At 39.1% G+C, this 21,032-nt stretch overlaps 1 protein-coding gene across 6 annotated transcripts in view; it reads right to left on the reverse strand.

Moving 5' to 3' along the window:
- The window catches only part of igsf9bb (immunoglobulin superfamily, member 9Bb), a 153,170-nt gene that overhangs the window by 80,448 nt on the left and 51,690 nt on the right, over positions 1-21,032 (reverse strand). For all 6 annotated transcript variants that reach the window (XM_037545910.1, XM_037545909.1, XM_017698557.2 and 3 more), the window contains exon 4: positions 2,425-2,576. In XM_037545910.1, the coding sequence (XP_037401807.1) occupies positions 2,425-2,576 (152 nt within the window). The remainder of the gene's footprint in view (positions 1-2,424; positions 2,577-21,032) is intronic.

Raw genomic sequence — 21,032 nt, forward strand, 5'->3', positions numbered from 1 at the left:
TAAACCTAACCACAACCCTAACCTCAACCCAAACCCAATCCTAACCGTCACCTTGGCCCTAAACATAACCCTAAAGTGTCAGTAGTGTGTCTATAACAGCTTGTTGAGGATGTTGAGATTGTCTATAATAGACATGTTACGTGTTCAGTGACCTCTCAGATTAACATCTACAGATATGAAGTTGGACACTCAACAAAGTGAAAATAAACTGAATTTAGCAGAACACGTTTTATTTATTTAAGTCTTGATAATCTACTGAATGCATTTACTGCTGCTACATTATTTTTATATTGTTGATTACATTACTATGAGTCTGTTGAGTGATTATTTCATCTAAAAAGGACCACTCAAAGGGTCACTGAACAGTCCATCAACAGTAAAGTATTTTTTAAAAATGTGCTATTAACTCACATTCTACTGACCCCTTTGAAATGCATGGATGCAGCGATGAATCTAGAACATTTTTACCAGTGGTGGCACAGAGATGGCACAGAGGTGGCAGGGAGTTTGGTCAGGGTGGCACATTAATGTTGTAGGATACAGATATTTTCCTTTGTGCGGGTTTTTTTGCTGTGTGTGTTGATGCCAGAAAATGTAAGACCTTTTTCACAGTTCAGATTTATTTAGTGCAGATTTATGATGTAAATGTGGATTTTTCTTACACAAATAACAAAAACTACAAGCAACAGTGTTCCACATAAGTTGTTAGTCAAATGTTGGTGCTTGATTGAAAAAAGTAGAGCTGAAATTACTGCTATCAGCTCCTCCTCCCTCCTTTTTCAAGGTCTTATTTTTCCTGCACATCATATCAGCTTTGTTTGCATGTTTTGACTGGAGGTGGTGGGTTTATTAGATTTACATTTAAGATATTGATAGTGGCGTGCTTTTCGCAGATATGAACCCCTCAATTCCAGTGTGATTTTTTGGCACTGCGATCGTACAGAGAGAATCAGGCCCAATCCCATCTCATCCCTTGCCCCGACCACTTAGCCCTTAGCCCTCCATTTTGCATATGCATGTCTAGCAGTAGGGCATCCCAATTTTTGTTGAGATACAGGGGTAGGGCAAAGAGCTACATGGCCCTCCAAACAGAAGATTTTCAGAGGCAAACAGTTTGCTTATATCTTGGTAGCTAGCTAGCTAAACTTCCTGTTCCACCTTAAATAGTCCAGCAGTACTGATGCCTGATGCACTAGAATGTAACTGCTGCTCCGTTTAAGGTAGAACTGGAAAATGCAAACAAGAATAGCTAGCAAATACTTGACTTCAGCTTCAGATCAAAAGAATTAGGGGTGGTTAATAATAAATAATTATCGCATCCCCCTCTTTGAAGGCATATAATGAATTAAATTTAACTGAACACCAGCAGCGAGGTTGCTGAACCCTCCTCTGCTGTCACTGCAGACTGGCAGGCCTGCCTATAGAGCACCACTAGTAGCCTGTTAATGAAGCAATGTTCTTTTTTATTTGAAGGTTGTCCCATTTTGTAGGGGGAGATTTTGGCCACTACCCCTTGTAATTCAGTCCCAAAAGGGAAAAATCAAACTTCAAAATAAGAGGTAGGAGTAAAAATAAGACAGGTGCTTGAGGCTAACTGTATTCATCAAGCAGTAATGACAATTAAGTTATCAAACAAAATAAAATATGATTTCAATGGATTATGGTCCAATTATGTTCTCCGACTAAAAGTACTGAGATGTACCCTTGAGGGTACCACCCCAGTGACAAGAGGGGTACTTCCTCAGTGAAAGTTTCGTACCTTTCATCTATTGATCTAGCCAAAATCACCAGTTCTCATTGTCAAGATTGCTTTTGTGGCTGTAGTGTTAAATAAACTAAATGCCACCATCAGGTGAAGGCCACTTACAACACACTCTAAAAAACAAGCCTTGGGGCACATTTGGCCCTGGAGCTGGACTTTGGACACCCCTGCCTTAAACTCACCACACATTTCACACTCATGTAAACACACTAATATATTCCCCATCATCTGATGACTCAGCACAAATGTGTCCACATTTGGTCATGACACGGTTTAAGAATCACTGCAGTAAAATTAGATGCTAGTGAGAAAGCAGCTTGCTCATCAAGATGTGTCTTGTGATTTCTCAGAACCGATTGGCTCCTTGTGTAACTTAATAATAGTCTTTTTAAAAACACAATATTCATGTCCACATCAAGAGTTCTTGGAATACAGACATTCAGTACTTATTACAATTTTGCATCATACTGTAGAGCCACAGAACTCGGGGTGGCAGGTGGGGTTGCAAGAGCCACAGAGGGGATGGCAACTGTCACCCCTTGCCACCTTGTAGATCTAACCCTGATCACGGATGATAAATAAGATTAACTGATCTGAACTCAGTTCTTAATAATCCCTCATAAAGGTGACACTAGGATTTGGATCGCTGAAGTTGGACTCACCTTATACTTGGTGCTGTCCTGTAAGGGCTCTCCCTCCCGTAGCCAGCTGACCGAGGGCTTGGGGTTCCCAAAGGCCGTGCAGCTCAGAGTGATGCTGCCTCCCTCTTTAGCCTCCACGTACTGTGGTGGGGTGTCTGTGAAGGTGGGAGGAGCTGCAAGACACACGAGAGACTTTAAGACACTGAAACACTGAAATGGTAACATGGCAGGTACACAATAACAACCTACACCAGTGCTCCATTTGATATGTGTGTTTAGAATAGAGCCTATAAAAGAGTGAGTTATTCCTCAGCAGTAACTGCAGCCGTTGGGGTTCAAGAGGCCATCTGCGCTGTTAGTTCATACCTGTGCAGCACACTACACCACAGCCATGAATCCTCTCCACTCACATATGCAGGCATTTATGAGCATTTAGTATATATGAGCTGCCACTGCTTCTCTCTCTCTCTCTCTCTCTCTCTGTGCTACTCTGCTGTTCTCTCCAGGGCCTTTCATCACAAATACCTGATTTAGTACCTACAGCAGCCTGTCCCTCTAATGACCAAGCAGCCTGTCCCTCTAATAACTCCAGCAGGGAGAGTAGCCATTCTAAACTCATGTGACATTCACTGTGCCAAATTATGTTACTGAGATAACCAGGGCACAACACTGACCAGAAGCAACTTAAAATATTTAATCGAAACCAAAAGGACTATTCACATTTTACATTTCTCTCTCTCTCTCTCTCTCTATATATATATATATATATACACATATATATATACATATATATATATATATATATATATATATATATATATATATATATATATATATATATATACACACACACACACACATACATACATACATATATTTAATAGCACATTTTGGTCAGAAATCACTGAGGCTTTACTTTTTTTACTCCACTTTATTGCTCCTTTTACTACCTTAAACAGTTTTTAATCTGGCACACTGGAGTCATTCATGTTGGAATGATGGATTTCCTTTGGGCTCCTGTAAGGTTCAGTGAGAATTTTGGTGGGTTACAGTTGGGTTCAGACAGAACATTGTCAGTTTATGTTCAGGTTCACACAAAATTTCATTGAGTTCAGAAAGAATTTTGTTCGGTTACAGTCAGGTTCACACAGAATTTAGACAGGTTACAGTCAGGGTCACACAGAATTTAGACAGGTTACAGTCAGGGTCACACAGAATTTAGACAGGTTACAGTCAGGGTCACACAGAATTTAGGCAGGTTACAGTCAGGTTCACACAGAATTTAGACAGGTTACAGTCAGGGTCACACAGAATTTAGACAGGTTACAGTCAGGGTCACACAGAATTTAGACAGGTTACAGTCAGGGTCACACAGAATTTAGGCAGGTTACAGTCAGGTTCACACAGAATTTAGACAGGTTACAGTCAGGGTCACACAGAATTTAGACAGGTTACAGTCAGGGTCACACAGAATTTAGGCAGGTTACAGTCAGGTTCACACAGAATTTAGACAGGTTACAGTCAGGGTCACACAGAATTTAGACAGGTAACAGTCAGGTTCACACAGCATTTAGGCAGCTTGCAGTTGGGTTTGCACAGAAGTTTAGTAGGTTGTTGGTTTATTATTAGGTTCAAACAGAATTCTTTCAGCCAATATGGATTTGGACAGAATACTGTCAGGATACTTTCATATTCAAACAAAATTTTGTCAAGTTACAGTGGGGGATTCAGACAAGAGTTCAGACTGGGGCTACAGTCAGTTTCAGTAAGAACTCTGTTGGGCTACAGTCGGGTTACTTTCAGGTTCAAACTCAATTTGGTCAGGATATGGCAGGGCTTGTATAGACTTTTGTTGGGCTACAGTGAATTTTAACTGGCTTAGATTTAAAACTTGGTGCTGTTATGATCTCAGCCATTTAGGTTCTCAGACTCCCCATGCTGCCACTGCCTTTGATGTTGGGTTTTAGGAGGGCAGGTACAGATTCGGAATGGGTTATGATGCCTGTATCTCATAAGGATGACTTAATTGAGGGGGATTTTTGTGTAATATGGTCTCAGATGGTTATAATGCAGTCTTCCTCGCTGGTTTTATGCTTGGGGTCTTGGGGAGTATGGACAAACATATTGTTTTAAAAAAAGCGGGTTAAGAAGGGCGCCTTATTCACAGATTTCCCATTCCAGTACTCCAAACTTTTCACATGCTTAATAAAACATTTGACCACGTTTGTGTGAAGGCTGGGAGAGTGGGTGAGAAGCTTAAGCATGGAAAATGGGGAGAATGATTTAGGTGCATAAAATATTTATGGTGGTGGAAGAGCACTCTGGAGACACTTGTGTGGAGACCTGCTCTGGGCCCAGCATTACTGTATGAACAGGCAGGAGACAGAAGCCAGGGATAAAATCTAGACAATCAATTACAATTCTAAATAACTTTAACCCCTTAAACCCGAAAAGGCCTCAATATAAATCCACACTTTAGTTCCTCACTTTGATTACTACATAACTTTTCAACTTTTCAAATAGTGACATAATAATTTACAGTCGGCTACTGAATAAGACCACTTCAGATCAACAAGTAAGTTATAAATCTAGAGTTCAACAGGTCAACCCCAAGTAAGATCTTATTGTGGGTTGTCTTTTTTCCTCTGTGAGCCCTATGGAGCAGGACAGAAGTCAAAGAGCTCAGGACAGTGGCACAGGAATAGTACTTTGGCAGATGGAGTGGGACACACTTCTCTTAACATTACATCCTTCTTTTTACTGCTATCTCCCAATAGTGCATGAAATGCTGCCTTTTTATTTAGGGGTACCCAATCCCTAACCTGGAGGGCCACAGTCCGGCACAGTTTGGTGATTTCCTGGCCCTAATACACCTACTAAACCTGGTAAATAATCAGTCAAGATAGTCTGAACAGGGAAATCACCAAGTGTGCTGAACTAAATTCATACAGGACCCCCTTGTTCTGTCATGGGCTTTTTATGCAGAAACAATACATACACAAGACAATACATGAATAGCACACAAAATCACACTGGGCATCCTGTGGAGGGAGAGGTGTGTCAGACCACAAGGCCAAGAGACACCAAGACATCTGTCCACTCAGAGAGCTCCATCTGGTCTATGCTCAGCTTCACACACACTTTCACCTCACTGTAATGTTGACCAAATGCAGATTGTCTAGCTATCTGTCTCCCTACTTTGCGCACACACAAGTGCCTGAAATGAATTCTTGAAAAGGCTGAAGATCACTGTGTGATAGCTAATCCTGTAACCCAGGCATGCCCAAATAGGATTGTCAAAAGTATTTACAATAACATTACACCATATTGTTTTACTAAAATATTTCAAAAGTACAAAAAGGAAAATAATAAGAATGTTTGTTCTATTATTGTGTGGAAGCGTGAGGCTACATTAATATTCCGGGAGGTCCATTTTTTGACTGCCGGCCACAACTCTGCTTAAACTAAACTCTACAGACCTGTCAGCATGTTTAAACTTTCAGTCCAAACTCTAATAAGTGTCACAATTAGGTTGTCATAATTACTTGATTAATCAATAAAAACAATCTTGTTGGTATTTGTCATGATGCATAATTATCTTTGAAATGCTATGCATGCTTTATTATTATTTAGTTATGTACTTTATTGATCCTATTTTCCTGCCTGTAGAGCAGCACTGCCTAGGGCAAAGGGAATAACCAGTTATAACCAGTCAGTCCTGAAATTCCAACCCATGACATTCTGGTTGCTGGCTCACTTTTTCTAAGACTAGGCTAACAGCCACCCAGTGTATTTTTATCGTTTGGCCTTTTTAGACTCAGTTACTGAATTTCTTATATAACAGTGACAGCTCTATTACTGCCTAATAATCCTTAAGACTAATAACTGAAAAAATTCTAGAGTTTAATGGTGCATTCTGGCCTAAAGCTAGCATCTAGTGGCTATTTGTCATGTTTTGTAACTTTCTGCAGCACTGTATCTCTCATCCTCATTTGTTTGGCATAACTCACATTTTTTTTGTATATGTTTTTATTGTTTCCTCACTACAATTCCCAAGCATTGTGCAAATATGTCATACAGCCACTGGGGAGCCCCACACAGTGCAGACAATGAAATGCACTGATGTACCACTCATGTAGAGGCTAACAAATACAGATGTGATATCTTTCTCTCTAGCAGTTACATTAGCTTTATGCCTCCTCGTGCATTAGCCGCTAATGGAAAAAATAAATACATTTCCAATGGGCCGCCCCAAATAACCCTCCACCTCTGAGACACATCATTAGAAGGGGATTTTCCTAGTCCTTGTCTATAAATCAAAAAATCTCCTTCTTACAACAGCAATGGTTATATTTTCATTCTGGCTGGAGAGTCCCTTTAAGGCAGTGGTGACCACAAAGGGACAGAATGGCTGCAGGTTTTTATCCCAAACAAGCTGAAACACACCTAATTCCACTTGTTTAATCAATCGTTCCATCATGTGAGCTCCTGCTTTGTTGGAGTAAAAACCTGCAACCACACCAGTTCTTTGTGGGTAAAAGTGGACATTCATGCTTTAAGGGGTTAAAGACTGCCCATTAATTGCGCGACTGACGTGAGTGTGTTGCAGTCAGTGCAGCCACATTTTTGCATTGATCTTAAGGTCTGCCTCAGCTTTTTAATCAGCCTTTTGCCTTACAGTGTCACAATATTCAAATGAACACACTTGACACCGGCCCAAGCGATTGGGATGAGCGCGCTGACTGAAGAAGCAACTCTGTTTTTGCTGAATCAGACCAGCTTGGCCCTACACCTGCAGTGTGCAGAAATCAAAGAGCCAGTGCAGAAGCAGAATAGGTCACACGCAGCTAAGCACAAGGCGCTTTCTAGTCATGTTTTATCTGATTGCAGACATAATGTTAGACTCCGGCAGGCTGGTGTGGCTAGTGCCAGTCACACTGTGCCCACAGTGTCAGTGAACAGAGCTTTCTGCTCGAGCTAAATAGAGCTTTCCAAACAAGTGCCTCTAACTATGTCCTTCACACATTTAGAGATAACTGTGAGAGAGAGACGGGGAGTGCACCTCAGAATAGAGCTGTTACATTCAGCTCTGCACCATCATCTGTGCAGCCCCTACAGGCGCACTCAGACACACACACTAGCAAGAGTGATAAATGTATGTACACATTCACTCATCACCACTCTAATAATAATTCTACTAAATATGCAGCTACTTCAGGGAAGAACACCATCAATAACATCACTTTCAATGCAGTTGTGTGCAATATTGTCAACACCATCACAAGAAAATCAGCTTTTATTTTTGTTACTTTATTTTGGTTACTATAGCTGTGTTCTATTAGAAATGAGAAGGTGCCCTTCATATTGCTTGAACATTTCATGATGAATGAAACTAGAAATGTGGACTTTAGGAAGTCTTTCAAGTTTGTTTTTAAGTTACACAAACTGAAATTAAAGGCCCAATATCACAGGAAAAAATGTTTAAATAAAGATTTTGATTTAATATGTAAACATTGCTTGGGTAACCATTAATTTCCAAGTCCATGCTGCAAACATGAAGGCTAAGCTGGAAAAAGCAGCCCATTATTAATGAACTGTTTTTGTGATATCACAACAACTCATCATATTAATAATTGCTGTTATTTTATTTAATTAAACCTATACAGTATAGACTGAAATGTTAGATAAACATCAGAATGTTTTTTATTCAATATTTCAATACTAAATATTTGGCGACCGGGGTCCTTTTTGTGTGGAGTTTACATGTTCTTCCCATGTCTGTGTGGGTTTACTTCCACAGTCCAAAGATGTGCAGTCTTGCCGACTGGACGTGCTAAATTTCCCCAGGTGTGTATATGTATGTCTGTCTATCTTTCTGCCCTGTGGTGAACTGGTGACCTGTCCAGGGTGTTTCTTCCATCCAATGACCACTCTGATAGATCCCACTCCCCCGTGACCCAGAAGGATAAGCATTTAAGTAAACGTGTGTGTGTGTGTCTGTATAACTTAGCTCTCAATGTGACACAGCTTTCTCTGTTATTATGGGATCTATGGCTTTGTTTTTAATCAAAACACATAACAATATTATGCTTTTGCAGCTGCCTACAAATTTAGGTGAAACCTATGAAGTTGTAGAACTTGCAATATATAGAATAATACTCAACATGTACCTGCACCAAATTAGATAGATTAGATAGAGGAGTCCTAAATGTTGATTGCAAACTTTTGAACATTAGTCTTTATCCAGTAAAGTCTTTATCCAGTAAAGATTTGTTTAAAGAGATACACTACTTTGACAAACACAGCATTTCTTTAAGTGATAAGGAGACTGAAAAAAAAGGGTGAAGAGGTAAAAATGAAGTTAAAGGGTGAGGTAAAAGGGAAAAAAAAGCAGACCATATGTTCAAAGGTGTCCAGATACCTTCTCTAATTAGTGAAATCATGTCCTTTAAGGTGCCCCCATGGCTTGGTATTAATTGTCCATGCTTTCTGGTGCACACAGGTTGAATAATCTCCAAAAAAAATACATTAACCAATGGAGCACTCTGGAGAAGCTACACCTGAACCTAACAACACCATTACTAATACAAAGCATCAGATATAAAGCTCCCCAGCACCAGGCTGAGGAGCAGGAGATCTGCAGAAGGAGAAACACTAGACGAGCAGGCAGGCGTCTACACAATTTTGGACAAATAATGTACAAGAAAATTGTAGAATATGGGCCCTTTAAGTTATGACAGCTTTTCTTTGTCCTATAAAGTGAGCATGTTTACGCTGGAATCCACAGACAATATCAGAAGCCTTTATCACAGGCACAGATTGTGAGAGAAGATGGGCTATAATAAGGCTTTGTGGTGACACACAGGCAGATGTTCCTGAGAGCAAGCAAGCAAACAAACACACAAACACACACACACACGCACAGGTGAGAGCTAATTGGCAGCAGAAGTGTGAAGAGCTGGACAGATATGGTCCCTCAGAGGCCTTCGTCCTCCTCCTCATCCTCGTCCTGGCAGCAGTGTGTGAGCCAGCAGGCCTGTGTGTGAAACTCATCAGATCACACACAGCCAGTTTACACACTCAAATATGCATGAGCTGCTCTGCCTAAACATATGCTAACAGAGCAGGTCTCCTAAGCACAGTCTGTCCTCTGAGCTCTAGGGTACTTTCTTGGCCTCATCAAAACATTCCGCCCACCCCTCGCTGTGCGTGGCTCCTAACACTGCTCTGCAGAGTTTAGCACAATGTCAGCAGTCCTCACAATATTTCTTCAGCCTCATCTGGCAGGCAAAAGGCTTTTTTTGTTATAAATTATCTGTAATTAATAATCTATCAGTTCTTTTTCGCACTTCCAAAGTTAACACATTAATAAAGCGTTGCCCTGATACATTTTTAATGTCACTAATTTTTTCAACTGTATTAATGCATCTGCTTGTTTGTTTGTACCATTTGTTCATGTGCAGACTAAAGCCCATCTGCTCACACGGTGTATGCTGATATAATGAAATCCAGGAATGCAGCCCTCTCATTCAAATACAGCTTTAAATGGCCTATAAAAACATACGTTCAGTACCTTCAGCAGACTATGCTGGAAAGTGGATCTTGGGAGAACTATGGATAAATCAACAAACTAACAAAAGCAACAGAGAAGTGGAAAGCTCCAGTTTCATTAGCCTCCACTGTAACAAGAATCCAAAAGCTGAACGAGACTCAAAACAATAGCAGGGTGAGCTGGAAGTGTAGAAGGGGGAGTCGACTGTTTTTATGATGTGTTTGATAAATAAGCTCAACAACTGCAACATGTAATCAGTGTTGCTCTCACTGGATGTTGGTGATGAAAATCTCACCCTATGGAATTAGCATGATTTTCAGGTTCACATGAACCCTGAATAACCGCAAATGGCCTTTACTCCACTTTCGTCCATAGCAAGATCAAAGATTTGCATCACATGTTGTAATTATATAATATAGTTTTATTATATAGTTGTAATAATATAGCCTGTACCGGTGCTGGGCAGAGTACATAGGGACATACTGGGATATAAATTGTATTAAATTAATTATTAAATTAATTATAAGTATTAAATTATCTTTTTTACAAAAGAGACAAATCACATACAGAAAAGAATTAGGTGCATGTATATTTTATATGTGAGATACATTTCAAATATTTTGTTTAATATCATACAAACACAAAAAATGACATTAAGCAAAAATGCATTTTACAATACATAGAAAATGAGGAAACTAGCATGATGCCATGTTGTTTTGATGTAGCACTAGCAACTACAGGTTAAGGCTACAATAACTGACTAGGCTGCCTATTAGCCAATGCTAAACCTTCATGGATCATATAGGGGTACGTACTGGTTGCCTAAGCTTATCCAGTAACTTGCTCTCAACATTATCTTGCATTAGGCAAAAATAATTAGTTCAGTAACAGCTAATATAGAACATATAAGCCAGGGGTAACCAATCTCATCCACAAAGGGCCAGTGTGGCTGTAGGTTTTCATTCTAGCAAAGCAAGAGTTCACATGATCAGTTGTTTGACTGAAATCAGTCGATTAAAGAAGTGGAATCAGGTGAGCTCCTGCTTGGTTGGAATGAAAACCTGAAGCTACAGCCCTTTGAGGGTAAGACTAGACACCCTTGATATAAGCTTTAGGTTCAATAAAGAGCCATCATGCTTGATATTCTAAATAATAAAATAGTTAATGCTAAAGCTTCATTCTTGAGGCTTTCAAGGAGACAAAACAAAGGAGCAAAGGGGGAATGTAACCTTGTCATTACAAATATTGTTTTTGGGTTAATTTGTTTTTATTTAAGATGCTCCCTGAATACTTATTTGGGTTCACATTAAAATGTATTATTCTGGGCACAGTGAGCACATATGCATTGTGGAAGACTGTTTAGCAGACTGCTGCTCTACTGTGTGATGTACTAGACTCAGAAAGATCTATGCGGGAAGAATACAATGTAATGCACTGCTGTTGCTTACACTTTTTCATTCCAGCCATGTTTCGCCCAAATTATCTCTTAAAGCAACTGCCTAAGATGTGTTTGCTGAAGGGATTCCTGCAGGCGTTTTATAAACATGTCCCAGGGTACAGACAGACATTGTAGCTCACATATGTTGGAGCCTTTAAATCTTAAAGTACAAGTCTGCACCTTAGATATCCAAGATCCAGCTCTGGACTGTTGAATTCAGAATTAAAGCTGCAGATTCTTTCACTGTTTATTTCCCCAGCAGGGTGAGCTTAGTCTGAAACCTGACTCCTGCCATGTCCATATGAAATGAACTTTCTTAAAGAACCAGCACAGATACACACTCTCACACACACACACACACACACACACACACACACATATATATATATATATATATATATATATATATATATATATATATATATATATATATATATATATATATATATATATATATACACAAACTGGATTCCAAAAAAGTTGGGACACTAAACAAATTGTGAATAAAAACTGAATGCAATGATGTGGAGATGTCAAATGCCAATATTTTATTCAGAATAAAACACAAATCACAGATCAAAAGTTTAAACTGAGAGAATGTATCAATTTAAGGGAAAAATATGTTGTTTCAAAATTTCATGGCGTCAACAAATCCCAAAAAAGTTGGGACAAGGCCATTTTCACCACTGTGTGGCATCCCCCCTTCTTCTTACAACACTCAACAGACGTCTGGGGACAGAGGAGACCAGTTTCTCAAGTTTAGAAATAGGAATGCTCTCCCATTCAAGTCTAATACAGGCCTCTAACTGTTCAATCGTCTTGGGCCTTCTTTGTCGCACCTTCCTCTTTATGATGCGCCAAATGTTCTCTATAGGTGAAAGATCTGGACTGCAGGCTTGCCATTTCAGTACCCGGATCCTTCTCCTACGTAGCCATGATGTTGTGATTGCTGCAGAATGTGGTCTGGCATTATCTTGTTGAAAAATGCAGGATCTTCCCTGAAAGAGATGACGTCTAGATGGAAGCATATGTTGTTCTAGAACCTGAACATAGTTCTCTGCATTAATGGTGCCTTTCCAGACATGCAAGCTGCCCATGCCACAAGCACTCATGCAACCCCATACCATCAGTGATGCAGGATTCTGAGCGGAGCGTTGATAACAACTTGGGTTATCCTTGTCCTCTCTGGTCCGGATGATATGGCGTCCCAGTGTTCCATAAAGAACTTCAAATCGTGACTCATCTGACCACAGAACAATCTTCCATTTTGCCACACTCCATTTTAAATGGACCCTGGCCCAGTGCAAACGTCTGAGCTTGTGGAGCTTGCTTAGAAATGGCTTCCTCTTTGCACTGTAGAGATTCAGCTGGCAATGGCGGATGGCATGGTGGATTGTGTTCACTGACAATGCTTTCTGGAAGTATTCCTGAGCCCATTCTGTTATTTCCTTGACAGTGGCATTCCTGTTTGAGGTGCAGTGACGTTTAAGGGCCCGGAGATCACGAGCATCCAGTAGAGTTTTACGGCCTTGACCCTTGCGCACAGCGATTGTTCCAGATTCTCTGAATCTTTTGATGATGTTATGCACGGTTGATGATGATAACTTAAAAGTCTTTGCTATTTTACGCTGGGTAACACCATTCTGGTATTGCTGCACTATCTTTCTGCGCAACAATGGTGGAATTGGTGTTCCTCTTACCATCTTGACTTCTGAGAGACACTGACAATCTGAGAAGCTCTTTTTATACCCAATCATTTTGTCAATTGAGCTAATTAGTGTTAATTGGTCTTCCAGCTGTTCGTTATATGCTCAATTTCCTTTTTCCAGCCACTTATTGCTACTTGTCCCAACTTTTTTGGGATTTGTTGACACTGTGAAATTTTGATTCAACATATTTTTCCTTTAAAATGTTACATTTACTCAGATTAAACTTTTGATCTTTCATCTATGTTCTATTACGAATAAAATATTGACATTTGCCATCTCCACATCATTGCATTCAGTTTTTATTCACAATTTGTTTAGTGTCCCAACTTTTTTGGAATCCTGTTTGTATATATATATATATATATATATATATATATATATATATATATATATATGAATGAAGTGATGATAGTGACAAATATCTCTTTTTAAAGATGTTTCTTTAAAGGTTCTTTAATAAAGACAGTGGTTCTATATGAATATTCAAAGAACTCAAAGAGCCCTTTTCATGCTTAAAAAGTTATTTGAAAAGTTCTTCAAAATGGTAAAATGGTTCATCAGAACGATGGAAAATGTGGCATATATGGTTCTAGATTGAACCTTTTTTAAATGGGTTCTATACAGCACCAAAGAGGGTTCTTCTATCATTATGATGTCAAGCTTGTGACCTTAGAACCACTTTTCTTGGTGTTATATAGAATCCTTTTCTAAAATGTTCTATATAGAACCATATACAACCCATTCTTCATCAATCTGAAGAACCATTTCACCATGCAAAAGAATCCCTTATGCATAAAAAGTTTCATGATTGTTCCTGGTTCTATACAGAACCTTGCTTTTACTTAAGAACACTTGAAGAACCATTTTAAGCATGTACATCGCTTAAATCAAGGCAAACACATAAAATAAGACAAAACACAGAGTAAAGAGTTAATATTCTACTCACAAAAAGAAGGTTCAAAGCTCAAGGTTCTACTTTGCTTACTAGGTATACAAGCTCATTAGCTTATCTTGAATTCCAGCTTCTATTAGCTTAATTTGGTAGGTTTAGGTGTGATACAGAACTGTCGTGCTTGCTAATCTAAAACAACAGCAATAACAACAAAGCTTGAAATAGTACAAGAACACAAGATCTGTTTTTCTAAGATTAGCCAAGCAGCTAACTGCTCCCTCAGGTTGGACGCTGAGCCATGAAAAGCAGAGATTGTTTTATTCTGTAGTGGTTATGAAAAAACAACTAAGCTGAATACTTAACTGAAGTAAAATTACTGTGATTTAATAGTACTATTACTAGAGAATGCATTTTTTTTTCAATTCTGCTGATCTGAGAGCTTTAAAACTTTGGTCTTAGATCAGCAATCTGTGAAGATACATGTAAATGTATCTACATTTAAATATCCAAAATCTAGACTATGCATTGCGAATCTGCAGTGCTGTGTGTCAAGTATACGTTAATTTGCTATCTGCCAATCCAGTGGAACATTTCAAACATGTATATGTACCATTTCAAAAATATATCAAAAACCAGTGGAGTGCTAATTTTTGGCGAGAAAGGAAAAAATTGAGACCTTTTTCTGTACATTTTGACTGAGATATTCCCCAGTACCTGATCCACCCTGTACACAAAATAAAGTTTATGTCCATGCTATTACTATATGACTTCCAGTTTTTCCAAGACTGACCTTTGTGTGACCTTGAAATCTCTTTTCCAAGAGCCATGCCGCAAGAAGACAATGATGCACATTCTATAGATACATGAAGAGTCCCATCATGTTGTCCCATCATCAAAACAGCTTATCCCTGAACACACAGCATGGACATGGCTCTCCTCAAAATCAGGTTCAGTGTGGTATGCTGCAGTCACAGATATATGATCTAGCTGTGTGCTGAGGAAACAATGGAGACATTCCATTCAATACAGCATTTCACCACATCATCACCTACAACAACAGAGCTGCACTGTAGTTTGACCGACAGGTTCATATGAAGGTTCTGGACCAGAGGCAGAACAAAATTTCACAGCCTTCCGTTGCTGCTAGAGTCTTTCAGACTGTTAACTTTTAGAAGTTATGACTTTCCATGAAATAAATTCATTTTTAATGATGAATAATAATTAATTCATTTAAAATTTAAATATAAAACAAATAACAAAACATTTCCTTTACTTACAAACACAAAATGGACTGGTGATGAGAAGTTCAGAATCTTTACATTTGACATAATTTCTACACTTTCTACAAACAAATTACGCAACGCTTTTGTTATCAGTGAACTGGGCCAGAAACACTCTAACTGAAGCAGTCATAGCAGGTGTTTTTATTCGTATTTCTAGGTATGTTGCATTTTAGGTGTCATAAGACAAGCATTCGCAATAAATCCTGAATTCAACATGATACAGAATATCCTTGACGATGTATATACTATAAGAAGCCACTCTAATTGTATAGCCAGTGTTTTCAGCATCTGGAATTCCTCATAATGCATGTCATGTTTGACATTTGGGAGATTTACTTTGTCCAATTTTGGGAGGTTTTCTGTGCTAGTGACAGCATGATTGCAAGTCTGGTCACCTATGAGGACCCCCTTCAGCCCCAAAAGTCATTTCCTTATCACATAGGCTCTCCTGACCGCACACAGATTGAGGACGGGGCTTAGCATACTGATGAGCAGTGACAGAAACTTCAGAATGATGCACTTCTTTCACAGGAAAACTCAGAATACTTAATGTAAAAGAAAAGAGCAGAAAAACAGGAATACTAAGAGCAAAAAGCAGGAACTCTGAGGCAAAAGACCAAGAATACTTAAAGAAAGAAGCAGGAATACTCAGAGAAGCAAGAAATGAGTAGGAATACTGCAATAAAGAAATCCTGAAAGACAGAAGAAAATAGCATTTTGGAGCATGAATACTGAGAGAAAGGAGCATGAATAAAGAGAGAAAGTAGCAGGAATGCTAAGAGAAAAGAGCAGGAATGCTGACAGAAGGAAGCATGAATACTTAGAGAAAGGAGCATGAATACTGAAAGAAAGGAGCAGAAATACTGAGAGAAAGGAGTAGAAATACTGAGAGAAAGGAGCATGAATACTGAGAGAAAGGAGAAATGAGCAGGAATATTGATAGAAAGGAGCATGAATACTGAGAGAAAAGAGAAATGAGCAGGAATATTGAGAGAAAGGAGCATGAATACTGAGAGAAAGGATCAGAAGAGAACAGCAGTTCTGCTTCTTTTACTTCATAAAACCAGCTTGCTGGTCTTGCTGCAGCTGCTGCTGCACCTACAGATGCAATTACTCCAGCCAGAGTTATCTCTCTCTCTATTTCTCTCTTTCTCTCCTCTCTCTCTATTTTTCTCTTTCTCTCCTCTCTCTCTATTTCTCTCTCTCTCTCTCTCTCTCTCTCTCTCTTTCTCTCTCTCCCTCTGTCTAACCTTATATAGCCTCTCATTCTTTTTGTCTGTCTGCCTCTCTCTCTCTCTTTACTGTTATAAATGAAATAGAGATGGATAATAATATGCTATGACTTTGAAATTTACAATCTTACTGGAACTGCAACAATATAATGTACAGCATAAAATCATAAGAGAAAATTTTTGCCGCCATCAGATTGTGTGTTTTGTGAGACAATACAGAGCAGCCAGTCTGCCTATCTGCATCACAGCAGTAGAGAAAGCAGATTGGATCAGTGGAGTGATTAGCCAATACAGAGAGGAGATGGACTGATAGACAGAGCTCATTACACACAAACACAAATACCACAGCCATCCTTCTACAGGCAAATCATAACGAGCAAATCCTCTTTAGCCCAGACTGATGGAGATCTAGACCATCCACACACACACACAAACACACACACACACACACACACACACTGCTGGTACATCTCTGTCTTCAAGTCAACCCCCCAGAGCCCTCCAGACCCCTGTCCCCCACCCTGATGCAATAAGCCAATGAGAGTTTTAATTGTACAAATATGTATATAATCACTTCAGCCTCTTGTATCTTCTTACACATGTAATCTTTGGCTTTTATACTGTTACCTATGTTCTACGGCCAGCCCTATTGCCAAATACATGTACAGCTATATTTTTTAGGAGAACATCAAACATTCTCGACTTTTATAAGTAAATAAATTCTCCAATTAGCTGATCAGTCAAAACATGTTTAGTGTCCAAATTTTGCTTCTTAAGTTTAAAACTGGAGCTCTAAAGGCTAACACTGGTAACAAACACTTCAGTCTAGATCTCCCAGAGGATTCTGACCACCTGACTGCCACACACAGTACAGACGATATTTACCTGGACTCAACATCCCAGAACTCTCTGGGAGGTCACCTGACTCCTCAGGTGACTGAGCGTTTCTATCAACGATCTCGCTCTCCTGAATACTAATTCTTATCACTTGTGTTTGTGTTCACATGACAAACTTAGCTCAGTATTTAAGCCCGGGCTTTAGTTAGGGTCATTGCGAAGCATTGCCTCCTTTCTGTGAGCTAATGAGCATTTATTCTTTTCTGTATTTCTCGTGTATGACCTTTTCCTTGTTGTTTTGACTTCGGATTGTTTTGACTTTTTGGATTGTTTGCCTGATTGTTGTTTTTTGGATCTTGACCATCTGCCTGTATTTTTGACTACGTTTTTGCCTTTCTCATTTTGGCTTTTTCTGACGATGACCTTGGATAGTGTTCCTATCAGTAAAGCCTCTTCTTGTTTTTACATCTGCGAGTGTCTGAATCTGTTGGACACGTTATTTCTTCCACCTGCTCAAACTGCATCCACCTCAGGCTTGCTGATGTGTTTTGGGGCACAGTGTGGCTTACAGTGGGCTATAAATATGAATTGAACAGCCATTTCAGACAACAGACGTTACACTGAATTCTGACTTCCCTTTACACATCACACAGGATTATGGGTGCGACAGATAATGTCAACTTCTGTTTGTTAATAACTATCAATCTCAAACTGAAGATTAAAGAATAGAAACAACAGAAATCCTAGCCGCAATCTGTTGTTTCCATATGCCTGACATACATGTACGTAAAGGGGAGTTTGCAAGGGAGGCCTAACCTAATGCCTAAGCTGGCTTTTTTGGCTGATTTTTTGCATGTCAATATGTCCTATTATTCCTGTTGCTATTACCAGTATTACTAATCTTTTAATGTACATTAACATAACAAGATTCATTTCCAGGAACTTTCAACTATTTCTGTTGGTCTCTTTGTTATAAAACATTTATGTAAATGACAGCTAGCGTTTTCAAATGATATAAATAAATACAAAGGGAAAAACTAAGTTTGGGATATGACATTAACAATATACACATAGGCACATACACAAAAACATCTGAACAGAGTCATTCTAGTAGAACGTCTGTATGTCATACAATTACAGCTCACAGCCTTGTCATTCAACTTCTGCCATAGCCAAAAAAAAAAAATGTTAATGAACCCCTAATGAGATGAGCACCAAAGATGACAAGATTGCAGCTCTGTATAAACCTATTATATTAGCCACTCTTGCCTGCTGCAAGCATTATGAGAGCAGGACGGCACTGTTTGGGTTGCCATGTTTTTTCATTACAGAACATTCCTGGGCACAGATTGCAGAGAGGGCAGCCAAATTACAGAGGTGTTCAGCATATGTTGTGAAGGAATGAAGCACTCTGGCATCAGTAGACCAAGATCAAAGATCGGAACTCATACAATCAATAAATGGTTTAAACATTAGGTAGCTATTACCATTACAATTGCACAGGCAGCAATGATTGACCAGAGATGCCACTAGTCCAAAGGTATGGTCATCGTCTTTGCTTCATTTGCACCCAACAGCACACATCACAGTGCATACTGAGACTTCTCCACCACAAATATTGAACTGTCTAGTTCATAATCGAACACAAAGTAACTAAACACTGAATACGGTGCACATACTAAAATCAATAGACTTGTCATAAGGCAGGAGATGCACATTATATTTTGGCTTGACCATAGTGTCAAGTCTTCACTTCCTTTGCCCACCATTCTCCAGTGATCTGTTGTTGCATGACTGTGGACCATGATGCCATCTGCAGAGACACTGAAGCATATGGCTTGGCCCACTCTGATGAATACTCAGCACCCACACATGGCTGTGAGGCCTTCAGCACTGTGGACAGCTCCCTAAGACAGCATCAGCACCACAGACAGCTCCTGACTCAACGGCCCTGCCTGAGGCTGCAGCACGACCAGCTTCTCAAAGGCCTCCACAGTGCAGCCCACTTGACCTATCCATTCACTGCCCACGAATGCATACTTTTGTAGCAACTGCTGCGAGACTGAACAAGCTCTACAGAACACTGCCAATAATCTCATTAAGCTGAATGACAAACTGTAACACATAGGAAGTAGCACACAAAAAACAGACATAAAAACTATATTAATTTCAAATCACATTTATTTGTATTCAAGGGTAAGATAACACTGTTGGACAGATCAGATGTAGTTTGTTGTCCTGTAATCAAGCTAAAGTTAGCATGTTGGCAAATTGGTTATTGGCCTTTTCAACATTCCTGGTTTTCATCAACTAGATTGGAGTGAAATGTGCCACTATGAAGGGTATGCCTCTTTCTAAAACATGCCCCTCAATTCCTTTAGTCTGTGTTCTTTTAACATCAGGAGTACAATCAATAACACTAGCAATTAAGCTAGCTGCAGCTAGTCTTTAGCTAATGGACTGCAACACAACCCATCAAAGACAAGCAACACTGTCAAGCTTATGTGAGAGTGACTGTATGCAACAAATGTATGGACAATTTTCCTGGATTAGATCAAACTGTTATCTCACAATAAAAAAAAAATAATAATGATAATAAAGTATTCAGACATCATACTTTTATGTAGATTGTTAGGATTTATTTAAACCTAAAGGTAGTAATTAGAATAGTAAAAAAACAAATATAAACAAAATCATCATTTATAGATTGCTTTCCATTGGGAGGTGTCTGTTCTAAACCCTAACCCCTAAATTTAAACTTGCGAAGAAGTTGAAAGATGTAGACTTATCATGAATTTAATTCTTAAATGAAACACTTTATTCAAAATATGCTGTCCCACATTTTCACATCACTACCGAAACACAAAGAGTTTTAGTCCAGAAGCGAAGCAGTATTTTAGAAATGACCCTGTATTTTAGAGCATGAAGTGAGACTGCATTCCTTTCCCTCATAGCCTCAGGGTGAACAGTTAAATCCCATTGTTTTGAAGCACATGTATCCCACAGGTTGAACATCAGTATGTAAGCATAAAAACTGTCACTACCAAAGCACATGTTCTACAATGAAATAAACTTGGTTTGTGTTTTAATGAAAAATATTATGATTTTATTTATGCACAAATGTGCATTTTTGAGTTCTGCTCAAGATGAACTAAAACTGTCCCTACCGAAACAGTTATTAACATTTATTAAAGCTTAAACAGTTGTTTTAATAAGGACAAAGTGGACTATTCGATCGTTTATTGGATATAAAACACATTATTCATTCAAAACAAAAGAATCTTAGTCTAGATCAGTCAGCTAAGTCTGAAATAAGTGTTCAACTTTGCCAGTTAAATAGAATCATCCATGTACACTAGCTAAAATCTCAGCTCTGTTTACCTGGACTTTGTTATGGCTGTGAGAGAACACTAAACACAACTCACTGGGCTGGATTTGTGGACAACATCCTCCTGCTCAAAGAAATATAAGCCCACTCTGTCTTAAGACCCTTCAGCAGCTACACTCCCTCTTAATTAAACACACAGCTGTCTAGCAGCCAATTAGCACCTCTCTGCCCTGACAATGACTTCATCATACAGAACAGCTTGCGGATAACAGCAAAAAAAGGCATCCTTACAAAACAGCATTCCTCTGCACACATGCCCCTCCCATAATTCCCTCTATTTAACATCCTACTGAAATGC

This window comes from Pygocentrus nattereri, chromosome 16 (assembly GCF_015220715.1).
Source record: "Pygocentrus nattereri isolate fPygNat1 chromosome 16, fPygNat1.pri, whole genome shotgun sequence".
Taxonomy (NCBI): Eukaryota; Metazoa; Chordata; class Actinopteri; order Characiformes; family Serrasalmidae; genus Pygocentrus; species Pygocentrus nattereri.